Below are 22,071 nucleotides of genomic sequence, written 5' to 3' on the forward strand. Positions count from 1 at the left end.
ACTATACTATGGAGATACTATAAATATACATGTTTCCTTACATTTTTCACTAAACTTATTCTACTTATATCATATATTGTGTTTTTAATTATTTATTAACACGTAAAATCTGTTCTCGAATAGCAGCATTGGCATTTGAGCGAACGTAAACATTTTGAGTTTGAATTGGATCTTCTTGAATTGAAGTACTGCATGCAAGCTAAAAATAAGATCTAACTTTTTATGTAATTGATACCAGTTTCACGCTTATTTATTATGAGTAAAATATCGTAAAGTTGCCAGTCTCGTCTTTAGGAAACATTTTTCATTACAATTTCATAGTTCAACATACGTTGATGCATGTAAAGTGTTGTTATAAATCGCTATATTTATAAACCTTGTAAATACATAATCATCACGATAAGTAGTAGCGTTTAAAATTTCGTAATTTCTAATTTTTTATAATAGTAACCTTGTAACGTACACGTAACAAAGCGCGAAGACTAGATAATATTCATGTAAACACGCATGTAAAAGTGTAATGTCTTCGCGCTAAAATATTTCGATCAGCATTCAACGATACATCGAATACTGTATTGATTATAACCTGCCACCGCGTAAATATGCCTTGCAAAATGATATATACTATTGATATATAAACATGTTAAATTTTGCAAAATATATAATACAAATCCTTTCAGAATAAATGTTTTACATCTTAACATTATATAATTGGCTGTTAGAAACTGTAATTACAGTCAAAAATCACTGAAACAATTGAATTAAAATAGATATTACCTACCTTACAGTACAAAAATATAAAATATAACACAATTTATGTGATTCATAATTCGTCATGTTGCAATTTATATTTTTGCGATTTATAAAGTTTAGGAAGTATTAATTTGAAGAGTTCGATGTCATTTCTAATATCCACGATTTATGAAGAGAAATGAAGTGAAAGATAATATATTTCGCTATTTCTTGTCTTTAATAAATTCATTAGAGATTTTACGTTTAGTCGATTACTTGTCTAATTCGCTCGAATTTTTGGTTTTACAAATTAGGGGATTCCACGGATAAAGATTTTAATGCGTCATAGTACTATATCTCCGTATTAACTAATCTTCCAGAATATTCACACTTCCTCGCCATGTAAGATTAATTGATTATAACGTTATTATGTCAAAAAACGGTTGGAACGAACGTAACGTAATAACTTAACCTTTTCACTGTAATCGCACGTACTAATTTAAAACATATAAACACGTATCTATCTCATACTTTTCCTTTTTTAATGAAGTAACTTCAAATTTCCTCGAGTGAGCGCTAGTTAGGTGACATAAATTCCTCCGACCTATTCTTTCGACACACTTTCGTAAAATATCCTACAAGTACACAACGAAGTAGAAAATAAAATACAAAGAAGAACCAAACGTACCTAACTGCGGGATCATACTCGATATTCCACTCGATATTCTCATGCTCATCCGAAGGATTCATCTGACACACGTGGCTCTCGTCCAGAGCGCGATCTTTGCACGTACAAATGGGCATCTCGATCGCAAGATCAACACTCTTCGTCGCTTGCGTGGGACAATTTCGCGGGATCTAACACGACCGTGATGGACGTTCGATCGAACGAAACGGCAGGAGGTCGAAGAAATATCGACTAACCGATCACGACTGTTTCGCGGCTGTGGTTCGGAATCTCCAAGGCCAGAGCAAGAGCCAGATTCCTGTGAACGATGTCGATCAAGTGTCGGTCTCCGAATAGAATCTTTGTGATGTTTCAAGGGAGCTTTATATCCCGATTCGAGTCTCCGCCATTTGCGTTCCCACCACTTCGTCGTTCGCTGCCAAATGACAGCTAAGGTGACGCACACTAACGCCGAGAGCATACGTACGTACATACGTCTAGCTGCATAACTGGTCGCGGTTATTTGTGTACGTGTGCCCACTGCAAATGTATGTGGAGCGCGAGTGAATTGAGATATTAGAACAGTCATCGAATCATTTTTAATACGTGATTCTTCGAAAACTCATCGATAACCGACAGTTCTATTACGTTTCTGCGTTTTTCTTGGTTTCGTAAACGCATGGTTGTGTACGATGCTTTACAACACGTGTGTGGTATCGACTTACAGTGGCTGCGAGAAATATTTGCACACTATTGGCTCTATCGTCATATTAATTATTTGACTGCGAGAGATATTAAATTTTATATCATTTAGTAGTGTTCTCACACAACTGCAAAAATTTAATATCGCGGATGTCATGACGTAGGATATGGTAAACAATGTTTCATTGGGAAATAAATATGTGCCGATATTTTTCGTAGCCACTGTAAATAATGGAACATTTTACGGAACGTCCACTATGATTTATACATATTATCTACGTAAAACTTTACGACATAGAAAAAAGCTTTGTTGGTGTTGGTGAAGATCACTTGTTAACATTCGTAGACAAATGTTAATGAAAAGCTCTCGACGGTGCTAATGAGTGTAATAATGAGTGTAAATTGTCTTCAACCATTCGGTTAATAATAGTGTAGAATGATTATCGAATAATAATCGGTTGAAATTAGAGGGGTAAGAAAGTAGAAAAGATTGATAGGAATCCAGAAGAAAATATGCAATTGGAATGTAAAAGAATACAAAATTTCTCTATTCATTATAACGACAACTACGCTTACTACGTTTTTGCAATAAGACAGCAATTATAAGTCAACTATAAATGATTTATTTCATCGTCTAAGTGGAAATAACAGAAGACAAACTGGATTTAAAAGACAGCTAAGTTTCTTCATTTTTGTATTATAAGACATTACGATACAGAAATAATATGACAATTATTGTAGTTGCCAGCGTATGAAGATGAAGGGAATCCATTTTACTTCTCTTCAAATCCATATTACAGATTACAAATTTTGTACACTTGCAAAAATACATCGCATTGAGTTTGAAGAAGATAAAATTAGATAATTTCTCCGATAAAATCAACTGGTTTCTACTATCGATTCTAAGAACAGCGGATAATTCGTAAAAAAAACGAACTGAATTCTTTAGAATTCTGTATAAGAGTAAGTAGATAGCCGAGTGAACTCACTTACATGCTTCAAACAAATGGAAGTAAATGTTTTTTCTATTTTTCTGTATTTTTATATCTCATCCATTCACTGATATACCAGTTTCAATCGAGCCTGGTTTACGTTTTTTTATTCTATGATAATTGTATCTGTATTTTTATCAGTAATCTTTATTCTTTGACGTAAACTACTGGAATTGAGAGTAAACAATGAACAAAATTAACTCAAATTATGCTTGTCACTTTTAACTTAACAGTACCAGAGTCAAGGATTAGTATAGTACAAATATTTATCATAAAACGTTAGACATTTTATTCGATATTATATCGTTCAAATAACCATTAATTTTAAGGGTTCGTGAAAATTTGTAAATACCATTTTAAATATTCTAAAGCAGTTAAATAATTCTGTAGTATTATTACATACGCGTCTACTTTTTCAACTTCTCTTTTAACAATTTATTTTTTAATAAGCATAATAAATGTAGAAATATTTTCTCGCTTAAACGACATTTACCATTTTTTCATTTTTATATTTAAAAGTTAAAGAATTTCTGTTATATCTCCAAGCAATTTGTCTATAAATAAAAATTGTGACTATAAATTATAGTTATAAATTAGTCCGCAGAAACTGATGAACCGCCGTTCCAACAACGAGTGCATTTAAATACAAAGTAGAAGTAATCATAGAACTTTTGATGACACAATTACTTGGACAAGAAAAACAATATTTTCATCTCATCTCGCGTACTAAATAATGGTTGGGTAAGTGTTGAAATCATTTTTTATTTATCCGCAGTAGATATTACACAGCGCGCAATAACATGAATCACATTTTATCGAATTTATCATATTATTATTATTCAACTTCATAATGTGTGTAAAAAAAGATAAAGAAGCGGAAGCGGCTCACTTTTAGATCACATCTCTATATTTTCTATTTGCTAATGTTAATATCAAATATCTAACTTTATTAAAAATATTTGACAAAATATATTCTAAAATATATGTAAAATCATATACAGTAAATAACGGCAATTTCAATTAAAAAATTTTCTTTGTGATAAATTAATTAATCTTCCATCGATAATCAAATAATTTCCATCGATAATATTGAGATAACGCTCAATTAATTTGTATTTTTCAAAATTTCCTGCTTTCGTCCGTGTTGCAAATTTCGATACAGTAACGATACAATTTGAAGGAAAAAAACCAAACTCAAACGTGATATTAAGCATTAATTTCGCGTCAGTTTCATAGTTTGGAACAACACAAAAATTTTACAATATTTCAGCCGTATTTCTGGCGTATAAATTTAACCTTCGTGCTCTGTATTTTAAATAAATATACAAAGAACTATAAAATATAAAAAGAAATATAAAAAGTAACGTACTACGCCATACAAAAGTATCGTTTCTAAATACAAAGGCTATGCAAGTATTTTATTTATAGATGAAAAAATAGCTAATTTCTGTATCATAGAAATATTCCCATATCTAAATAAAGAAACAATTTTCCAATTTCAGACTCGTGCGTTTCCACAAAATCATAAGGCTCAAAGTATAACGAGATCGAGCTGAAGTTCCCTGTCGGATCAATTGTTAACGCGACAGAATTTGCTGGTTGGTATAAATTCTGTTCGACCTGTATTTATAAATCCTGTAATTAATTTGAAGCTGTCTTAATTCTCGTATTGCTGGTGCGTAAAAATCCACCCGCCTGAATACAAGACAATAATATGTATCATGCTCACTTATCCACACGCATACACACTTGTAACAATTTTTTAATTATGATATATATACGAGTGTAAGTATTCAAATTTTATCATTCAAGCCAGCAATCGTTTATAATGTAATTAAAGGAATTCACTTGATTCAGCGCTCGAATCGTATCGACTCTTTTGGTAATGGATGTTTCAAGATCCATATTAATGTATATTGCCATCGTATTCCCTAAAATATACTCGCTTGTAACGATGAAATTGAATAATAAATTTTAGTTTGCACTGTATTCATTTCTTTCAGCCTGATGGTCTAGAAATTGGATTTTTTCTTTACGCGATTCACAAATATAGAACAAAACTAAAACTAAACTTATAATTAGTTCAGTACCCACGTTTGTAATAATCAGAATAATACTATTTGAATAATAAATTTTAGTTCATATTGTATTAATTGTTTTCACTCTGCTGGCCTAAAAATTGGCTTGGTTTTACATGGTTTATAAACAAAAACTAGAACTAAGCCTACAGATTTTTAGATTGAAAACTAAAACTAAACTTGTAAGTTTTAGTTAAATACCCACGTTTGTAACAATCAGAATAGTACTATTTGAATAACAAATTTTAATTCATATTGTATTAATTGTCTTCACTCTGCTGGCCTAAAGATTGGACTTTGTTTTACATGGTTTATAAACAAAAACTAGAACTAAGCCTACAAATTTTTAGTTTGAAAACTAAAACTAAACTTGTAAGTTTTAGTTAAATATCCTCGTCTCTAACAATCAGATTGAATAACAAATTTTAGTTCGTACTGCATTAACTCGTTTCACTCTGTTGGCCTTAGTTTTATATGGTTTATAAATATAATAAACATAATAAAGATTACACTTGGTTTTATGTGATTTATAAACATAAAAAAAACTTTATATATGAATCATTTTCATTTTCGTTTTGACGTCTGTCTCGTCCTACGTCTTTACAAAAGCAAGAAAATATGTATCGAAGAAAGTAGACACGTGCTTTTACATTTATCAATACATATACGTGTATGTTTATTCAGCCTCACTGCCAAGAACATACTTACATTACCTTTATTATTTACATACATACAGATATCTTTATTTACAAAAATGTCTTATTCACGTACTTCCAACTATTCACTCTCTCACTCTCTCTCTCTCTCTCTCTTCCATTCACATTCTGACATACTCTGACTAATAATTGAAGACCCTGGTGCAAAAATCAGGCGAATCCACTTATTACAAAAATTGTACTTGTTCGAGTTCCATATATTTTTATACATCGTCGATCGATCGGTGCAAAGATCAGACAAGCTCAATGCGTTCATAAGAATTTTTGCACCTATTCATTGTGATCTTTGGGAAGAAAAATCGGCTATGTCCAGGATTTGCCCGGGCTTTTGTTCTAAAATATAGCGTGAATGATCGCGTTGATGTAGCGATGACTTGTCAGTCAAAGTGTTTCGAATTCTATTAATTGCGTGTTTTTTTTTTTTTTTTTTCTGCAGATTCGAAATGTGTTCGGACGAACAAGAATCGTATCAGTTATGGAGAAGTAAATATGTGCAAACGAGAGACGACAGTCGGATGTCAATGGTTTATCTAAGAAACTGTTTGCGGAGCACGGAAGAAAATCAAGGAAAAATAAAGATGTGAGAGAAAAAAATATTTCATTTCAAATTCCCAGTATTTTTGTGCAAGAGCCAGGCAAATTGAAATATCGAAAAAGATTTCTTAATCACATTCTTCAAAGATATAAGAGACATCATTTTTCATATCATTCGTCACACGAATGCCTTTCTAAGTCCAAAATATTCCACACAACTTGTAAAATCTGTGCTTGTCCGGTTTTCGTACCAAGGTCTGGAATTGTGCCACTTATTGCACTGTTTTCACTAAAACTCTCTTTAGCCTGCTTGCAGCTTGCCTTTTATTTTTTCTTTTCTTTTCCAGCTTCTCCACTCACTCCACGATCCTTCTATCCTGTCTTTTATCCATTACGTCTTCCGACCTGACATCCCCTTCGGTTTCCCTATAATTACCTGTTAAGTGAATTAGATCCTCGAATTTATCCTGCCGCATAGATCACATCTTCCTCCTCATCCTCCTCCTCCTCCTCCTCCTCCTCCTCCTCCCAGTGCCTATTTCAATTTTTCAACTCTACACACTTTGCTCGTACTATTATCTTTTGACATTCTCCTTATTTGCTTAGGTATTCTGGAAGCCCTATTGTTCACACGTATTTGTACCTATCGTTGCATTGCTCTGACATTTATAATACCTGAGTCTCATCGAGTACTCAGACTTTAGTTGCCTTATTATGTATCGCAGAGTTTCCTTGACAATATAGACGCGTAAGGAGCAACTGAAGAAGAAAAGAGGTGTGTGAAGCACTTTACCGTGAACATCATACAGGGTATCTTAAGATAGTCGACATGCTCAGACAAGAAGTTATTTATATACGTACGTATGCTACATAAAAAGAACATTTCTGCCGATTTAGGCCTGAGTTTTGAGAAAATCGAGCTCGTGCAATTAGCAGAATAAGCGAAGTGCCGGCGATAGCTACCTCGAGCTCCACTTTCTCGAAAACGAAATGTCAAAGGGAAAAATTTATTCGACTTATTTTTGTATACACGTAGAGTGACACCCTGTTTGTATTCCAAGACACCCTATATATAGTGCTCCTATGTTAAAACATTGAAACCCTGAATATGGTCACTTTAACCGCTCCTGCTTCCTCCTTTCTCATTGCAATTATTCATCAATTTATTCGACTTATTTTTGTATACACATAGAGTGACAGCCTGTTTGTATTCCAAGACACCCTATATATAGTGTTCCTATGTTAAAATATTGAAATGAATACGGTCACTTTAACTGCTCTTGCTTCCTTCTTTCTCATTATTCCACAGAGTGGCTCCAAGCAATACTTTATACATATTCTTATTTTCCAAGCAGGTGTTTTCTCTTAATCAGGTTATACATTCCAGTTTCGTAGCATTCAATTTTGCAATCATTTACATTTGTTCTTTACTGTCATCACTTCAATGATATTCCTTCCAAGTTCTAAAGTACGAAACAGCTATTTTCGATCATATTCTCGTACAGATTCAGATGCTGAAGATTCCACCGTATTTCCAATCTTCCTTGTGGGATAAAATATTATTAATATTAAATGTATGCCAGAAGAAACATCGTGTTAAGCTGAGCTTCTTAAAAATCTATATCTGTTATCTATCTGTTATATGTTTTGTTTTTCAGGCGCAAACGCTATGTTAGCTCGTTTACGGACACTAACCTGAATTCGAGTTTGTTTAACATTTTTTCCCAATATACAGTCATCCACATTTTGTTATTTCGAAAGACTCGAGATTATATAGGATGGGACAGATAAAGCGCCACAAGTAGTTTTCTTAGAAAGCGTCGCAGATATTAACTGGAAATTTTCAGTTGTTAAATGGTGCAGAGGGGCTAGCATTTTAGACTGCAAGATATTGTGGGGGTGAGTTTCTTAAGAGGAAGGATGCTTTCAATTTTAAGCTGATATCTGCATGTGGCTATGTACAAAACTCTTTTATGATTCATCTTCACAAATAGTATTTTATACTAAAAAATATAATAAACAGTCACATGTTTACTTAACACAAGTTATTCTTAATCTAAACAAATTTTTAGTTTGATATAGGAGCAACATACTGTATGTAACCTTTTTAGAGAAATATAATACAAAAGATTTCTTATGTCTTTAAATTAAGACATTTAAAAAAAAATAATTAATACAAAATATTGTATATTTAACATTGCTAGTTTGAAAAATAAATTTTCACTTTTAAGAAACAAATTTGTGATAGTAGACTTCAGCTACTTTATAAATTTAAATAAAGAACAGAATTGTTTTTAAGAAAATAATAATATCCATAGTAAACAATAACACAATAGAGATAACACAACGTAATGGATTTTTCTCTCTGCGATAAATGCAAAATTAAAAATTCCTATTGTATGAAGTAAGATCTCTGTAGAATAAATTGGAAGAAGATAATGTTCTTGGTTTTAATTTCAATCGATAACTTATCGTCCAGAGAAATATCATGTGTGGTTATAATCATATAATGATAATTTGTGATTGGAAAGTATTTTTTATTGATAATTAGTGACAATAAATATCAGCTTTCACTGGCTAGATTGACTTCTGCGTATTTTTAATAACACAATAACTGCAATCGATTACTCAGAATTGCAGTTCTTTGTATTAATCAACGATAGAAGTATCTAACAAATCACGATTAATTTTCTATAAATTGTATCATCCATATTATGCTTTATAAAATAAATGCCTATGTTTATTTATTTAACCTTTTCGAAGCTATCTGATAAACTTTTTTCATATTTACAAATGGCACTGCCAGAGAATCTGATTTACATCTTGACTTACACTTTTATATTCACGTTTTGTTTCATTAATAGCATATGCTTATTTTATATGTTTTTAACCATAGCGATCATGATTATCAAATACACTGACTTCATATTTACAGCTTCTTGAAAACTTAGTCTAAAAATTTAATTTTTTAATTAAAATATAAAGAATGTAAATTTAATTATAAAAAGTATAAGTTAAAAAATTTAAAACACTGTCGGAAAAATTTATGTCATTCTATGAATTACTGTAAATGCTTCTATAACTGAAAAAATACGAGGTTTTAAACATTTAATAAACAAGAGAAAATAAATACTTATTTAAATAATCGTTGCGTTCTTTAAAATAAAGATTTTCATTTTTCAGTTGTTTAATAGAAAAGAGTAGGAGGATGCCTGTTTAAATTAATTAAGTTTTTGCATTTTTCAAATTGGACGTGCTGTCATTTTTACCTGAGCATCATCAGACTTTGATGAACAGTTACAAAGTAACTAGCTTTGAAGTACACGTTGGTTTACGCCAACTTCTTCGTCATGCAACATGTAGATAATTGAAGACATTAAAATCCTATTCATATAACTTCGATGTAAGAAAAATAAAAAAAACCCTTTACTGGAGAACCAAAAAATAAACTTTTTTTACTTGATGAAACATACGATTCAAAATTTGACTCAATGGGGGGATCTTACAAAGAATGCAGAGCAGAAGCAGTCGGATTATATTCATCTTTGGAGAAAGTATTTTTCAAATATAAATTTTTCTTACTTAAAATACCCAAACATTAAAACCACATTACATTATATTTTTTGCAATTTAATTCGTTTTATCTAACAGAAATACAAATAATTTGTATCACTTACTTCACTATATATATGTAAACTCCCTAGGGTTTACGTGGGATAGGGACTCTTTTTGTTTTACGGATAGCACCACTTTCTTTGTTTCACGGATAGAGGGACCTTCTTTCGTTTTACGGATAACCATTTTGAGAGACACTCATTTCTCAAACGGACGGACAGAGGGCAACATCAGAGATAGACAAAATCACAGAATAATTATTTAAAATATCGAAGATTGACGGAGAAAGATCGGTAGCTCAGGACGTTGAAAATCGATTCTCGATTATTTCGATTCTCGATTATCGATTCTCGGTTATTATTTATTGTTATAGATTGATATCAATTGTTGTTTACTTCTGTATTTTATTTAAATATTTTCACAATAAATCTCGATTTTCAGACTTCAGAATCGATCACCTGAATTATCCCGAGATTTACGATCTTACATACATTATCTGGTATACTACGATTTTATGTCAATTTTGTAGGTTGCTTATTTCCGTTTGGAAACGAACCAAATTTTTCAGATAATAAAAAAAGAAGGTAATATTAAAAGTAAATACGTAATTACGTTTTCAAGGAGATCTGTTTCTGTTACGAATATGCAAAAGGCGGTCAATATTTCCAATTTAATTTCAGCGAATGTTGGCGAGTTTTACACATGGCAGTGCTTCCGCTACGTTTTACGCAGCAAATCATTCACAGGGAAGTACAGAATCGTGTAGAACTGGTCATCGAGATTTGCAACATGTTTGCACTTCATACGTCGTATTAGAAACGATACTCATGAGATAAGTTCTGCATTATCGTTTGATAGGAAACATCAAATAGTCAGCTAAATTGACAATCGCTCATTATACTTTGCACATGGTTACGTGTAAAACAAGGAGACCAAACAAATTACGTTGCATATGCAATATAATTAACTGTGTAAAGAAGCGACTAGGACTGTGGAGTCATGTTCGAATGTATTATAGTTTTTGAAACGTATCGATACTTCTCAATTTAACTTAATTATATTAATAATACGAGAATATTTATTTCTTCGTTATTGATACGACCCCACCTGTAACCTTTTGTTTTTAATGTCACGTAAGCGACGTGATCGCTAATGAACCAAGTGGGTTGATGTAATTTGAAGAAATAAGTAAAAATAAAACAAGAATATTTATTTTGTTAAAATTCAGCGAATTCCTGTGAAAATAAAGAACGCGAAAATGTATCTATTCCTTTAAATTCAAATTTAGAAATTAATGAAAATATTACTAAAGATGAAAGAATAAATTACGCATATTGTAACATATTACAAACATGATCAATGTAATTATAAACAGGATCAATATATATTTATATATATCATATTTATCCATATTTGATACTGCATAGTAGTAAAACTGCATAGTAGATAAATGTTTATTGTGAAAAATTTGCTAACATAAGGTGTGCTCATAGTTTTACATTAATGCTTGTTCAATGTTTTACTTCAATTAAGCTAACATGCAAAAATATTCATACAATACAATGGAGATTACTTAAATATTCTAATTGTCCCATTTTAATATTTAAAAACTGAAATATTAACTTTTAATTCCAATACAATATTCTTAATATTTTGTGTAATTTTATATTGAAAGTAGTTTTAATGTGTGCCATTTATATTGTTTACAACATTGACCAAATATAGTTGGTTCCTACTTATGGATCACCATTCAATTGAACATATGTTTGATAACATCCATAAGTTAAAATGTTATATAGCAAACATTCAATAGAACAGATACTATGGACAACAAAGTTCATCAGAATTATATAAATATGTATGGTAAAACAATGTCATACTGCAACAAACATGTTTGTATTTGTATATATATTTGTATAACATATATGTAGTTGAAAAAATTTACATAAATACAAATTATACCAACCAAAATGGGACTTCTAAATTTTAAATTCCTACAATTTGTGTTAAAACATTAAGCATCTCGAGAAATAATAAATTTATTATGTAATTTTACATAATACATTTTTTTGGAGGCTTAATAAGGAAATTGCAAGATATTATTCATTCTTATCAACATAATTCATTTTTTTAATAGTACCTGACTTTTTGTGCATCTTTTGATTAAGCCAGTTATGTGGATAGAAGCAACAAGTAAGTATGTTGTCAATCAATCATTGAAAAAATAACAAACAAATTTATCATCCGAAGAAATAAAAGCTTCTATTCTCATATTTACTTGTTACTTTTCTCGCAAGACTCCTCTTGACTGTTTAGTATTCTTCTTGTATCCCTTCATCATCTAATTCTGATTCTGTTTCATCTTCCGTATTATCAATTACTATTTCATTATTGAGCAGCCCAAACCTCTCTTGTTCATCTGAACTTGCCTTTATACATTGCACGACTAAAAAATATATCTCTGCTTGTCTGTCATTAAGATCTATGTTATATTTTGCTTCAATCAATTCCCTTACTCTTTTAACAGTGAAGATACGATAATCTGCATCCTTAAGGATATTAATAATTTCTTCATAAAGTACTTGATGTGAAACCCTAGGTGTGATGATCTGTATTGTGTCTTTTGTTACAATTCCTGAATATGTAGAGACGTTTATTGTATGTCCAATTCCACTACCACTATAATTGGTGTTGTTTTCAACACCCTGGTTCTTCTGGAACCGCCAGTTTTGTGTTCTGTCGGACGCTTCTTGGAGTAGTCTTATTTTCAGTTCTTCAAAGCATGGAAATTCTTTGCCGGTTTCAATAGCAATCCTGAAATCTTCGTAGCTGTTTGGAATACTATTTAATAACAGAATTTTTGCAATGTCATCTTGGATGAATATAAGCATTTTTTTCAATTTATCAATTAAATCAAAAAAGTTTATTATATGGTTATTCATATCCTCATCTTCTTGCATCTTATAGTTAATTAACTGTTTTATTAGCATTGACTTGTAAGCGGAATAACTTGAGCAATATATTTCATTCAATTTATCCCATACCTCTTTTGATGTTTTGTAATCATTTACTTGCATTAATGCTTCAGGATTTACTGTTAATATAATGTCTGACCTTGCTTTTCTATCTGCTATATCCCATTCTGTAGCATTCTCTGTAGTTCGGATGTTTTCACCAGAAACATATTCCCATGAGTTGTTTCTCATTAATAACATTTGTACCTGAGCTTTCCATTTATAAAAATTGTCCTTAGACAGCGGCTCTATATCTTCTGACGCGCGATTCATCGTTCTGTTGTCACTTTACACTATACACACGTGGTTAAAGCGATTACTGATGCATTTTCTAAATCTTATGTTTATATTTTTCTTATGTTTTTAGTATAAATAATTCTATAAAATCTATTCTATAAACAATAATACCTTTTCAATAAGAAACGGACAGTTTTAGTGGACGGACTAAGAAAATGTCGGCCAGAACCGGAAGGAAGAGGAATCGTTCAAATGAACCTGTCGATTAGAATCGGATGGCGCGTAAATCAAATTTGACAATGACCTCTTGACAGGATTAGAGCTTCCTTCTTAGGTTCCTTCTTAATCCTATACTACACAATTTATTCATTGTGTTAATATCTACGTTTCAGATTTATTTTACTTATATGATAATAAAATAATAATATATGATAAAATAACTACCTCGTTTGTAAAATATCTCTTGTTCCAAATATCTTTCATCTTTCAAAAGTGTAATTCATGTAGGTAAAACTACATATAAAAATAAAATATTATTTTAAAATTTTTAATAAATTTTAATTTTTCGTAAGTCGGTTTTAAATTTTATTGTTCGCCCTTTCATCATATAATTATAACATGAACTTTTGAATATATATCGACCCGGTTGTATATTTATTGATAATACTAAATAAAAGATAATCCAACTAATACATACAAGAACTTATTCATCCTGTCAGTTGCAAGCTTATCGTTCATATTAACACGAAAATAAAAAAGATATAATTGCAGTATTTATCCTTATAGTTTAAATTAATTGCATTTCATTTATTATTAAAGAGATTCATTCATAATTTTTTTGGAAATACTGATTCATTTAAGTGAAAGTATCGAAAAATAGAAACTACATACTCCTTACGCAATGTCTTATTGTTATTAAAATACTTCAAATCATATACGAAAGAATAAGAAACGCTCGAAACTAGCCTTCACTTTGAAATAGAAGAATTTAATTAAAGACGTCACCGAAAATCAATATAATCCTTACAGAGCTATCGATTTTCAATTATTACTATGCAATGAACGAATACCGATCGGAATACGGATTTTCTACGGATTTCCATCTATGTGACTCGTAGAATTAAATTATAAATGGTATAGATGAAATATCTCATATAAATGGATGAAAAAACTGTCTAAAAATATTAAATCAATTTGAGTAAAATGTATATATTTAATATATTTAATATATTTAATTCGTTTACGGATCAAAACTGAAACAAATTTCTTATTTAACATTTTATTCATATTGGGCAAATTGAAATATAATTAAATTCAAATAAATAAAGGATTAACGAAAGGTAAAACTACGTATACAAGAATTTTACGTCATATAATTTAACCGATATGTATTTATTTGTATTGACGTTAATTCTATAGACAAAAGTAAAGCCAACGCATAATAGAATTTAATTTTGTAGAGATTTTCAGGCACGAATCCGATTATAATATATAAGGATGCATCTATTATTTATTAAAATATAAAGTAATACACTATCAAACACAGATAGGGTAGGGCTTTAATCAAGTCAATCAATATTGGATATGTAACATATTACAATATCGAATTGCACCAATTTCAATGTCTTTGATCTTAACGATTATGTACTTGCTACTTACACGACTGATACATAAGTGATAGCAGTGTAAGTTGTAATTATCTATCTGTAGATCTATATTTTGCGACTCTGTCCTGTTGATTCCCTTAACTACATTCTGCATAATTAGAATTCCGTTTGCGCGCTGAGATTATTAGCTTCGCGTTTGATTGCAATAAATGCATTAATTAAGTATAATTTTGAAGGATATAATTAATTTTGATGACTTTAGTATTGTCGTAAATTTTCTAAAATTATATCATAACACATTTACTTGTGATATCGAATATTCTATTATCAAGAGTAATTTAATAAGCTTCATTTCGATTCTCACGTTGTATATAAAGCGCACTTCCATTCGTAATATTTTTAAAAATTTTAAATAATTTCCAATTTCATAAGAATTATTACAGATTCTATATTAGATCGCAAGTAATATGAAATCGCTATATCATATAAATCCTCCATATATGAAACTACGAAACATTAAACTTATGCCCGAGCGAATGTGAATTTCTCTCAACTGATTCCATTTAATTCAGCTTGGATATACTATACTATGGAGATACTATAAATATACATGTTTCCTTACATTTTTCACTAAACTTATTCTACTTATATCATATATTGTGTTTTTAATTATTTATTAACACGTAAAATCTGTTCTCGAATAGCAGCATTGGCATTTGAGCGAACGTAAACATTTTGAGTTTGAATTGGATCTTCTTGAATTGAAGTACTGCATGCAAGCTAAAAATAAGATCTAACTTTTTATGTAATTGATACCAGTTTCACGCTTATTTATTATGAGTAAAATATCGTAAAGTTGCCAGTCTCGTCTTTAGGAAACATTTTTCATTACAATTTCATAGTTCAACATACGTTGATGCATGTAAAGTGTTGTTATAAATCGCTATATTTATAAACCTTGTAAATACATAATCATCACGATAAGTAGTAGCGTTTAAAATTTCGTAATTTCTAATTTTTTATAATAGTAACCTTGTAACGTACACGTAACAAAGCGCGAAGACTAGATAATATTCATGTAAACACGCATGTAAAAGTGTAATGTCTTCGCGCTAAAATATTTCGATCAGCATTCAACGATACATCGAATACTGTATTGATTATAACCTGCCACCGCGTAAATATGCCTTGCAAAATGATATATACTATTGATATATAAACATGTTAAATTTTGCAAAATATATAATACAAATCCTTTCAGAATAAATGTTTTACATCTTAACATTATATAATTGGCTGTTAGAAACTGTAATTACAGTCAAAAATCACTGAAACAATTGAATTAAAATAGATATTACCTACCTTACAGTACAAAAATATAAAATATAACACAATTTATGTGATTCATAATTCGTCATGTTGCAATTTATATTTTTGCGATTTATAAAGTTTAGGAAGTATTAATTTGAAGAGTTCGATGTCATTTCTAATATCCACGATTTATGAAGAGAAATGAAGTGAAAGATAATATATTTCGCTATTTCTTGTCTTTAATAAATTCATTAGAGATTTTACGTTTAGTCGATTACTTGTCTAATTCGCTCGAATTTTTGGTTTTACAAATTAGGGGATTCCACGGATAAAGATTTTAATGCGTCATAGTACTATATCTCCGTATTAACTAATCTTCCAGAATATTCACACTTCCTCGCCATGTAAGATTAATTGATTATAACGTTATTATGTCAAAAAACGGTTGGAACGAACGTAACGTAATAACTTAACCTTTTCACTGTAATCGCACGTACTAATTTAAAACATATAAACACGTATCTATCTCATACTTTTCCTTTTTTAATGAAGTAACTTCAAATTTCCTCGAGTGAGCGCTAGTTAGGTGACATAAATTCCTCCGACCTATTCTTTCGACACACTTTCGTAAAATATCCTACAAGTACACAACGAAGTAGAAAATAAAATACAAAGAAGAACCAAACGTACCTAACTGCGGGATCATACTCGATATTCCACTCGATATTCTCATGCTCATCCGAAGGATTCATCTGACACACGTGGCTCTCGTCCAGAGCGCGATCTTTGCACGTACAAATGGGCATCTCGATCGCAAGATCAACACTCTTCGTCGCTTGCGTGGGACAATTTCGCGGGATCTAACACGACCGTGATGGACGTTCGATCGAACGAAACGGCGGGAGGTCGAAGAAATATCGACTAACCGATCACGACTGTTTCGCGGCTGTGGTTCGGAATCTCCAAGGCCAGAGCAAGAGCCAGATTCCTGTGAACGATGTCGATCAAGTGTCGGTCTCCGAATAGAATCTTTGTGATGTTTCAAGGGAGCTTTATATCCCGATTCGAGTCTCCGCCATTTGCGTTCCCACCACTTCGTCGTTCGCTGCCAAATGACAGCTAAGGTGACGCACACTAACGCCGAGAGCATACGTACGTACATACGTCTAGCTGCATAACTGGTCGCGGTTATTTGTGTACGTGTGCCCACTGCAAATGTATGTGGAGCGCGAGTGAATTGAGATATTAGAACAGTCATCGAATCATTTTTAATACGTGATTCTTCGAAAACTCATCGATAACCGACAGTTCTATTACGTTTCTGCGTTTTTCTTGGTTTCGTAAACGCATGGTTGTGTACGATGCTTTACAACACGTGTGTGGTATCGACTTACAGTGGCTGCGAGAAATATTTGCACACTATTGGCTCTATCGTCATATTAATTATTTGACTGCGAGAGATATTAAATTTTATATCATTTAGTAGTGTTCTCACACAACTGCAAAAATTTAATATCGCGGATGTCATGACGTAGGATATGGTAAACAATGTTTCATTGGGAAATAAATATGTGCCGATATTTTTCGTAGCCACTGTAAATAATGGAACATTTTACGGAACGTCCACTATGATTTATACATATTATCTACGTAAAACTTTACGACATAGAAAAAAGCTTTGTTGGTGTTGGTGAAGATCACTTGTTAACATTCGTAGACAAATGTTAATGAAAAGCTCTCGACGGTGCTAATGAGTGTAATAATGAGTGTAAATTGTCTTCAACCATTCGGTTAATAATAGTGTAGAATGATTATCGAATAATAATCGGTTGAAATTAGAGGGGTAAGAAAGTAGAAAAGATTGATAGGAATCCAGAAGAAAATATGCAATTGGAATGTAAAAGAATACAAAATTTCTCTATTCATTATAACGACAACTACGCTTACTACGTTTTTGCAATAAGACAGCAATTATAAGTCAACTATAAATGATTTATTTCATCGTCTAAGTGGAAATAACAGAAGACAAACTGGATTTAAAAGACAGCTAAGTTTCTTCATTTTTGTATTATAAGACATTACGATACAGAAATAATATGACAATTATTGTAGTTGCCAGCGTATGAAGATGAAGGGAATCCATTTTACTTCTCTTCAAATCCATATTACAGATTACAAATTTTGTACACTTGCAAAAATACATCGCATTGAGTTTGAAGAAGATAAAATTAGATAATTTCTCCGATAAAATCAACTGGTTTCTACTATCGATTCTAAGAACAGCGGATAATTCGTAAAAAAAACGAACTGAATTCTTTAGAATTCTGTATAAGAGTAAGTAGATAGCCGAGTGAACTCACTTACATGCTTCAAACAAATGGAAGTAAATGTTTTTTCTATTTTTCTGTATTTTTATATCTCATCCATTCACTGATATACCAGTTTCAATCGAGCCTGGTTTACGTTTTTTTATTCTATGATAATTGTATCTGTATTTTTATCAGTAATCTTTATTCTTTGACGTAAACTACTGGAATTGAGAGTAAACAATGAACAAAATTAACTCAAATTATGCTTGTCACTTTTAACTTAACAGTACCAGAGTCAAGGATTAGTATAGTACAAATATTTATCATAAAACGTTAGACATTTTATTCGATATTATATCGTTCAAATAACCATTAATTTTAAGGGTTCGTGAAAATTTGTAAATACCATTTTAAATATTCTAAAGCAGTTAAATAATTCTGTAGTATTATTACATACGCGTCTACTTTTTCAACTTCTCTTTTAACAATTTATTTTTTAATAAGCATAATAAATGTAGAAATATTTTCTCGCTTAAACGACATTTACCATTTTTTCATTTTTATATTTAAAAGTTAAAGAATTTCTGTTATATCTCCAAGCAATTTGTCTATAAATAAAAATTGTGACTATAAATTATAGTTATAAATTAGTCCGCAGAAACTGATGAACCGCCGTTCCAACAACGAGTGCATTTAAATACAAAGTAGAAGTAATCATAGAACTTTTGATGACACAATTACTTGGACAAGAAAAACAATATTTTCATCTCATCTCGCGTACTAAATAATGGTTGGGTAAGTGTTGAAATCATTTTTTATTTATCCGCAGTAGATATTACACAGCGCGCAATAACATGAATCACATTTTATCGAATTTATCATATTATTATTATTCAACTTCATAATGTGTGTAAAAAAAGATAAAGAAGCGGAAGCGGCTCACTTTTAGATCACATCTCTATATTTTCTATTTGCTAATGTTAATATCAAATATCTAACTTTATTAAAAATATTTGACAAAATATATTCTAAAATATATGTAAAATCATATACAGTAAATAACGGCAATTTCAATTAAAAAATTTTCTTTGTGATAAATTAATTAATCTTCCATCGATAATCAAATAATTTCCATCGATAATATTGAGATAACGCTCAATTAATTTGTATTTTTCAAAATTTCCTGCTTTCGTCCGTGTTGCAAATTTCGATACAGTAACGATACAATTTGAAGGAAAAAAACCAAACTCAAACGTGATATTAAGCATTAATTTCGCGTCAGTTTCATAGTTTGGAACAACACAAAAATTTTACAATATTTCAGCCGTATTTCTGGCGTATAAATTTAACCTTCGTGCTCTGTATTTTAAATAAATATACAAAGAACTATAAAATATAAAAAGAAATATAAAAAGTAACGTACTACGCCATACAAAAGTATCGTTTCTAAATACAAAGGCTATGCAAGTATTTTATTTATAGATGAAAAAATAGCTAATTTCTGTATCATAGAAATATTCCCATATCTAAATAAAGAAACAATTTTCCAATTTCAGACTCGTGCGTTTCCACAAAATCATAAGGCTCAAAGTATAACGAGATCGAGCTGAAGTTCCCTGTCGGATCAATTGTTAACGCGACAGAATTTGCTGGTTGGTATAAATTCTGTTCGACCTGTATTTATAAATCCTGTAATTAATTTGAAGCTGTCTTAATTCTCGTATTGCTGGTGCGTAAAAATCCACCCGCCTGAATACAAGACAATAATATGTATCATGCTCACTTATCCACACGCATACACACTTGTAACAATTTTTTAATTATGATATATATACGAGTGTAAGTATTCAAATTTTATCATTCAAGCCAGCAATCGTTTATAATGTAATTAAAGGAATTCACTTGATTCAGCGCTCGAATCGTATCGACTCTTTTGGTAATGGATGTTTCAAGATCCATATTAATGTATATTGCCATCGTATTCCCTAAAATATACTCGCTTGTAACGATGAAATTGAATAATAAATTTTAGTTTGCACTGTATTCATTTCTTTCAGCCTGATGGTCTAGAAATTGGATTTTTTCTTTACGCGATTCACAAATATAGAACAAAACTAAAACTAAACTTATAATTAGTTCAGTACCCACGTTTGTAATAATCAGAATAATACTATTTGAATAATAAATTTTAGTTCATATTGTATTAATTGTTTTCACTCTGCTGGCCTAAAAATTGGCTTGGTTTTACATGGTTTATAAACAAAAACTAGAACTAAGCCTACAGATTTTTAGATTGAAAACTAAAACTAAACTTGTAAGTTTTAGTTAAATACCCACGTTTGTAACAATCAGAATAGTACTATTTGAATAACAAATTTTAATTCATATTGTATTAATTGTCTTCACTCTGCTGGCCTAAAGATTGGACTTTGTTTTACATGGTTTATAAACAAAAACTAGAACTAAGCCTACAAATTTTTAGTTTGAAAACTAAAACTAAACTTGTAAGTTTTAGTTAAATATCCTCGTCTCTAACAATCAGATTGAATAACAAATTTTAGTTCGTACTGCATTAACTCGTTTCACTCTGTTGGCCTTAGTTTTATATGGTTTATAAATATAATAAACATAATAAAGATTACACTTGGTTTTATGTGATTTATAAACATAAAAAAAACTTTATATATGAATCATTTTCATTTTCGTTTTGACGTCTGTCTCGTCCTACGTCTTTACAAAAGCAAGAAAATATGTATCGAAGAAAGTAGACACGTGCTTTTACATTTATCAATACATATACGTGTATGTTTATTCAGCCTCACTGCCAAGAACATACTTACATTACCTTTATTATTTACATACATACAGATATCTTTATTTACAAAAATGTCTTATTCACGTACTTCCAACTATTCACTCTCTCACTCTCTCTCTCTCTCTCTCTTCCATTCACATTCTGACATACTCTGACTAATAATTGAAGACCCTGGTGCAAAAATCAGGCGAATCCACTTATTACAAAAATTGTACTTGTTCGAGTTCCATATATTTTTATACATCGTCGATCGATCGGTGCAAAGATCAGACAAGCTCAATGCGTTCATAAGAATTTTTGCACCTATTCATTGTGATCTTTGGGAAGAAAAATCGGCTATGTCCAGGATTTGCCCGGGCTTTTGTTCTAAAATATAGCGTGAATGATCGCGTTGATGTAGCGATGACTTGTCAGTCAAAGTGTTTCGAATTCTATTAATTGCGTGTTTTTTTTTTTTTTTTTTCTGCAGATTCGAAATGTGTTCGGACGAACAAGAATCGTATCAGTTATGGAGAAGTAAATATGTGCAAACGAGAGACGACAGTCGGATGTCAATGGTTTATCTAAGAAACTGTTTGCGGAGCACGGAAGAAAATCAAGGAAAAATAAAGATGTGAGAGAAAAAAATATTTCATTTCAAATTCCCAGTATTTTTGTGCAAGAGCCAGGCAAATTGAAATATCGAAAAAGATTTCTTAATCACATTCTTCAAAGATATAAGAGACATCATTTTTCATATCAT

General features: G+C 30.8%; 1 protein-coding gene and 4 long non-coding RNA genes across 7 annotated transcripts in view; 3 read left to right on the forward strand and 2 right to left on the reverse strand.

Moving 5' to 3' along the window:
• The window catches only part of LOC139986849 (uridine phosphorylase 1), a 68,134-nt gene that overhangs the window by 18,673 nt on the left and 27,390 nt on the right, over positions 1-22,071 (reverse strand). Inside the window, exon 1 of one of the 3 annotated variants that reach the window (XM_072002530.1) lies at positions 16,896-17,222. The exons of 1 other annotated variant lie outside the window; for it this stretch is intronic. In XM_072002530.1, coding sequence (XP_071858631.1) covers positions 16,896-17,011 — 116 coding nt within the window. In that variant the 5' untranslated portion in view covers positions 17,012-17,222. Of the gene's footprint in view, positions 1-1,420; positions 1,735-16,895; positions 17,223-22,071 lie in introns of those variants that run through there. One more of the 3 variants, XM_072002528.1, reaches the window with a different exon arrangement.
• On the forward strand, positions 1,909-6,495 carry LOC139986859 (uncharacterized). Its single transcript, XR_011799735.1, has 5 exons — positions 1,909-2,486; positions 2,570-3,113; positions 3,691-3,834; positions 4,596-4,695; positions 6,324-6,495. It is a non-coding gene; the product is annotated as an uncharacterized lncRNA (long non-coding RNA).
• On the reverse strand, positions 7,545-8,460 carry LOC139986866 (uncharacterized). The gene is made up of 2 exons (XR_011799742.1): positions 8,088-8,460; positions 7,545-8,030 (listed from the first exon to the last, which is right to left on the reverse strand). It is a non-coding gene; the product is annotated as an uncharacterized lncRNA (long non-coding RNA).
• LOC139986358 (uncharacterized) lies at positions 10,522-11,242 on the forward strand. Its single transcript, XR_011799628.1, has 2 exons — positions 10,522-10,620; positions 10,717-11,242. It is a non-coding gene; the product is annotated as an uncharacterized lncRNA (long non-coding RNA).
• On the forward strand, positions 17,403-21,970 carry LOC139986861 (uncharacterized). Its single transcript, XR_011799736.1, has 5 exons — positions 17,403-17,961; positions 18,045-18,588; positions 19,166-19,309; positions 20,071-20,170; positions 21,799-21,970. It is a non-coding gene; the product is annotated as an uncharacterized lncRNA (long non-coding RNA).

The sequence above is a fragment of the Bombus fervidus genome, chromosome 4, assembly GCF_041682495.2.
Source record: "Bombus fervidus isolate BK054 chromosome 4, iyBomFerv1, whole genome shotgun sequence".
Taxonomy (NCBI): Eukaryota; Metazoa; Arthropoda; class Insecta; order Hymenoptera; family Apidae; genus Bombus; species Bombus fervidus.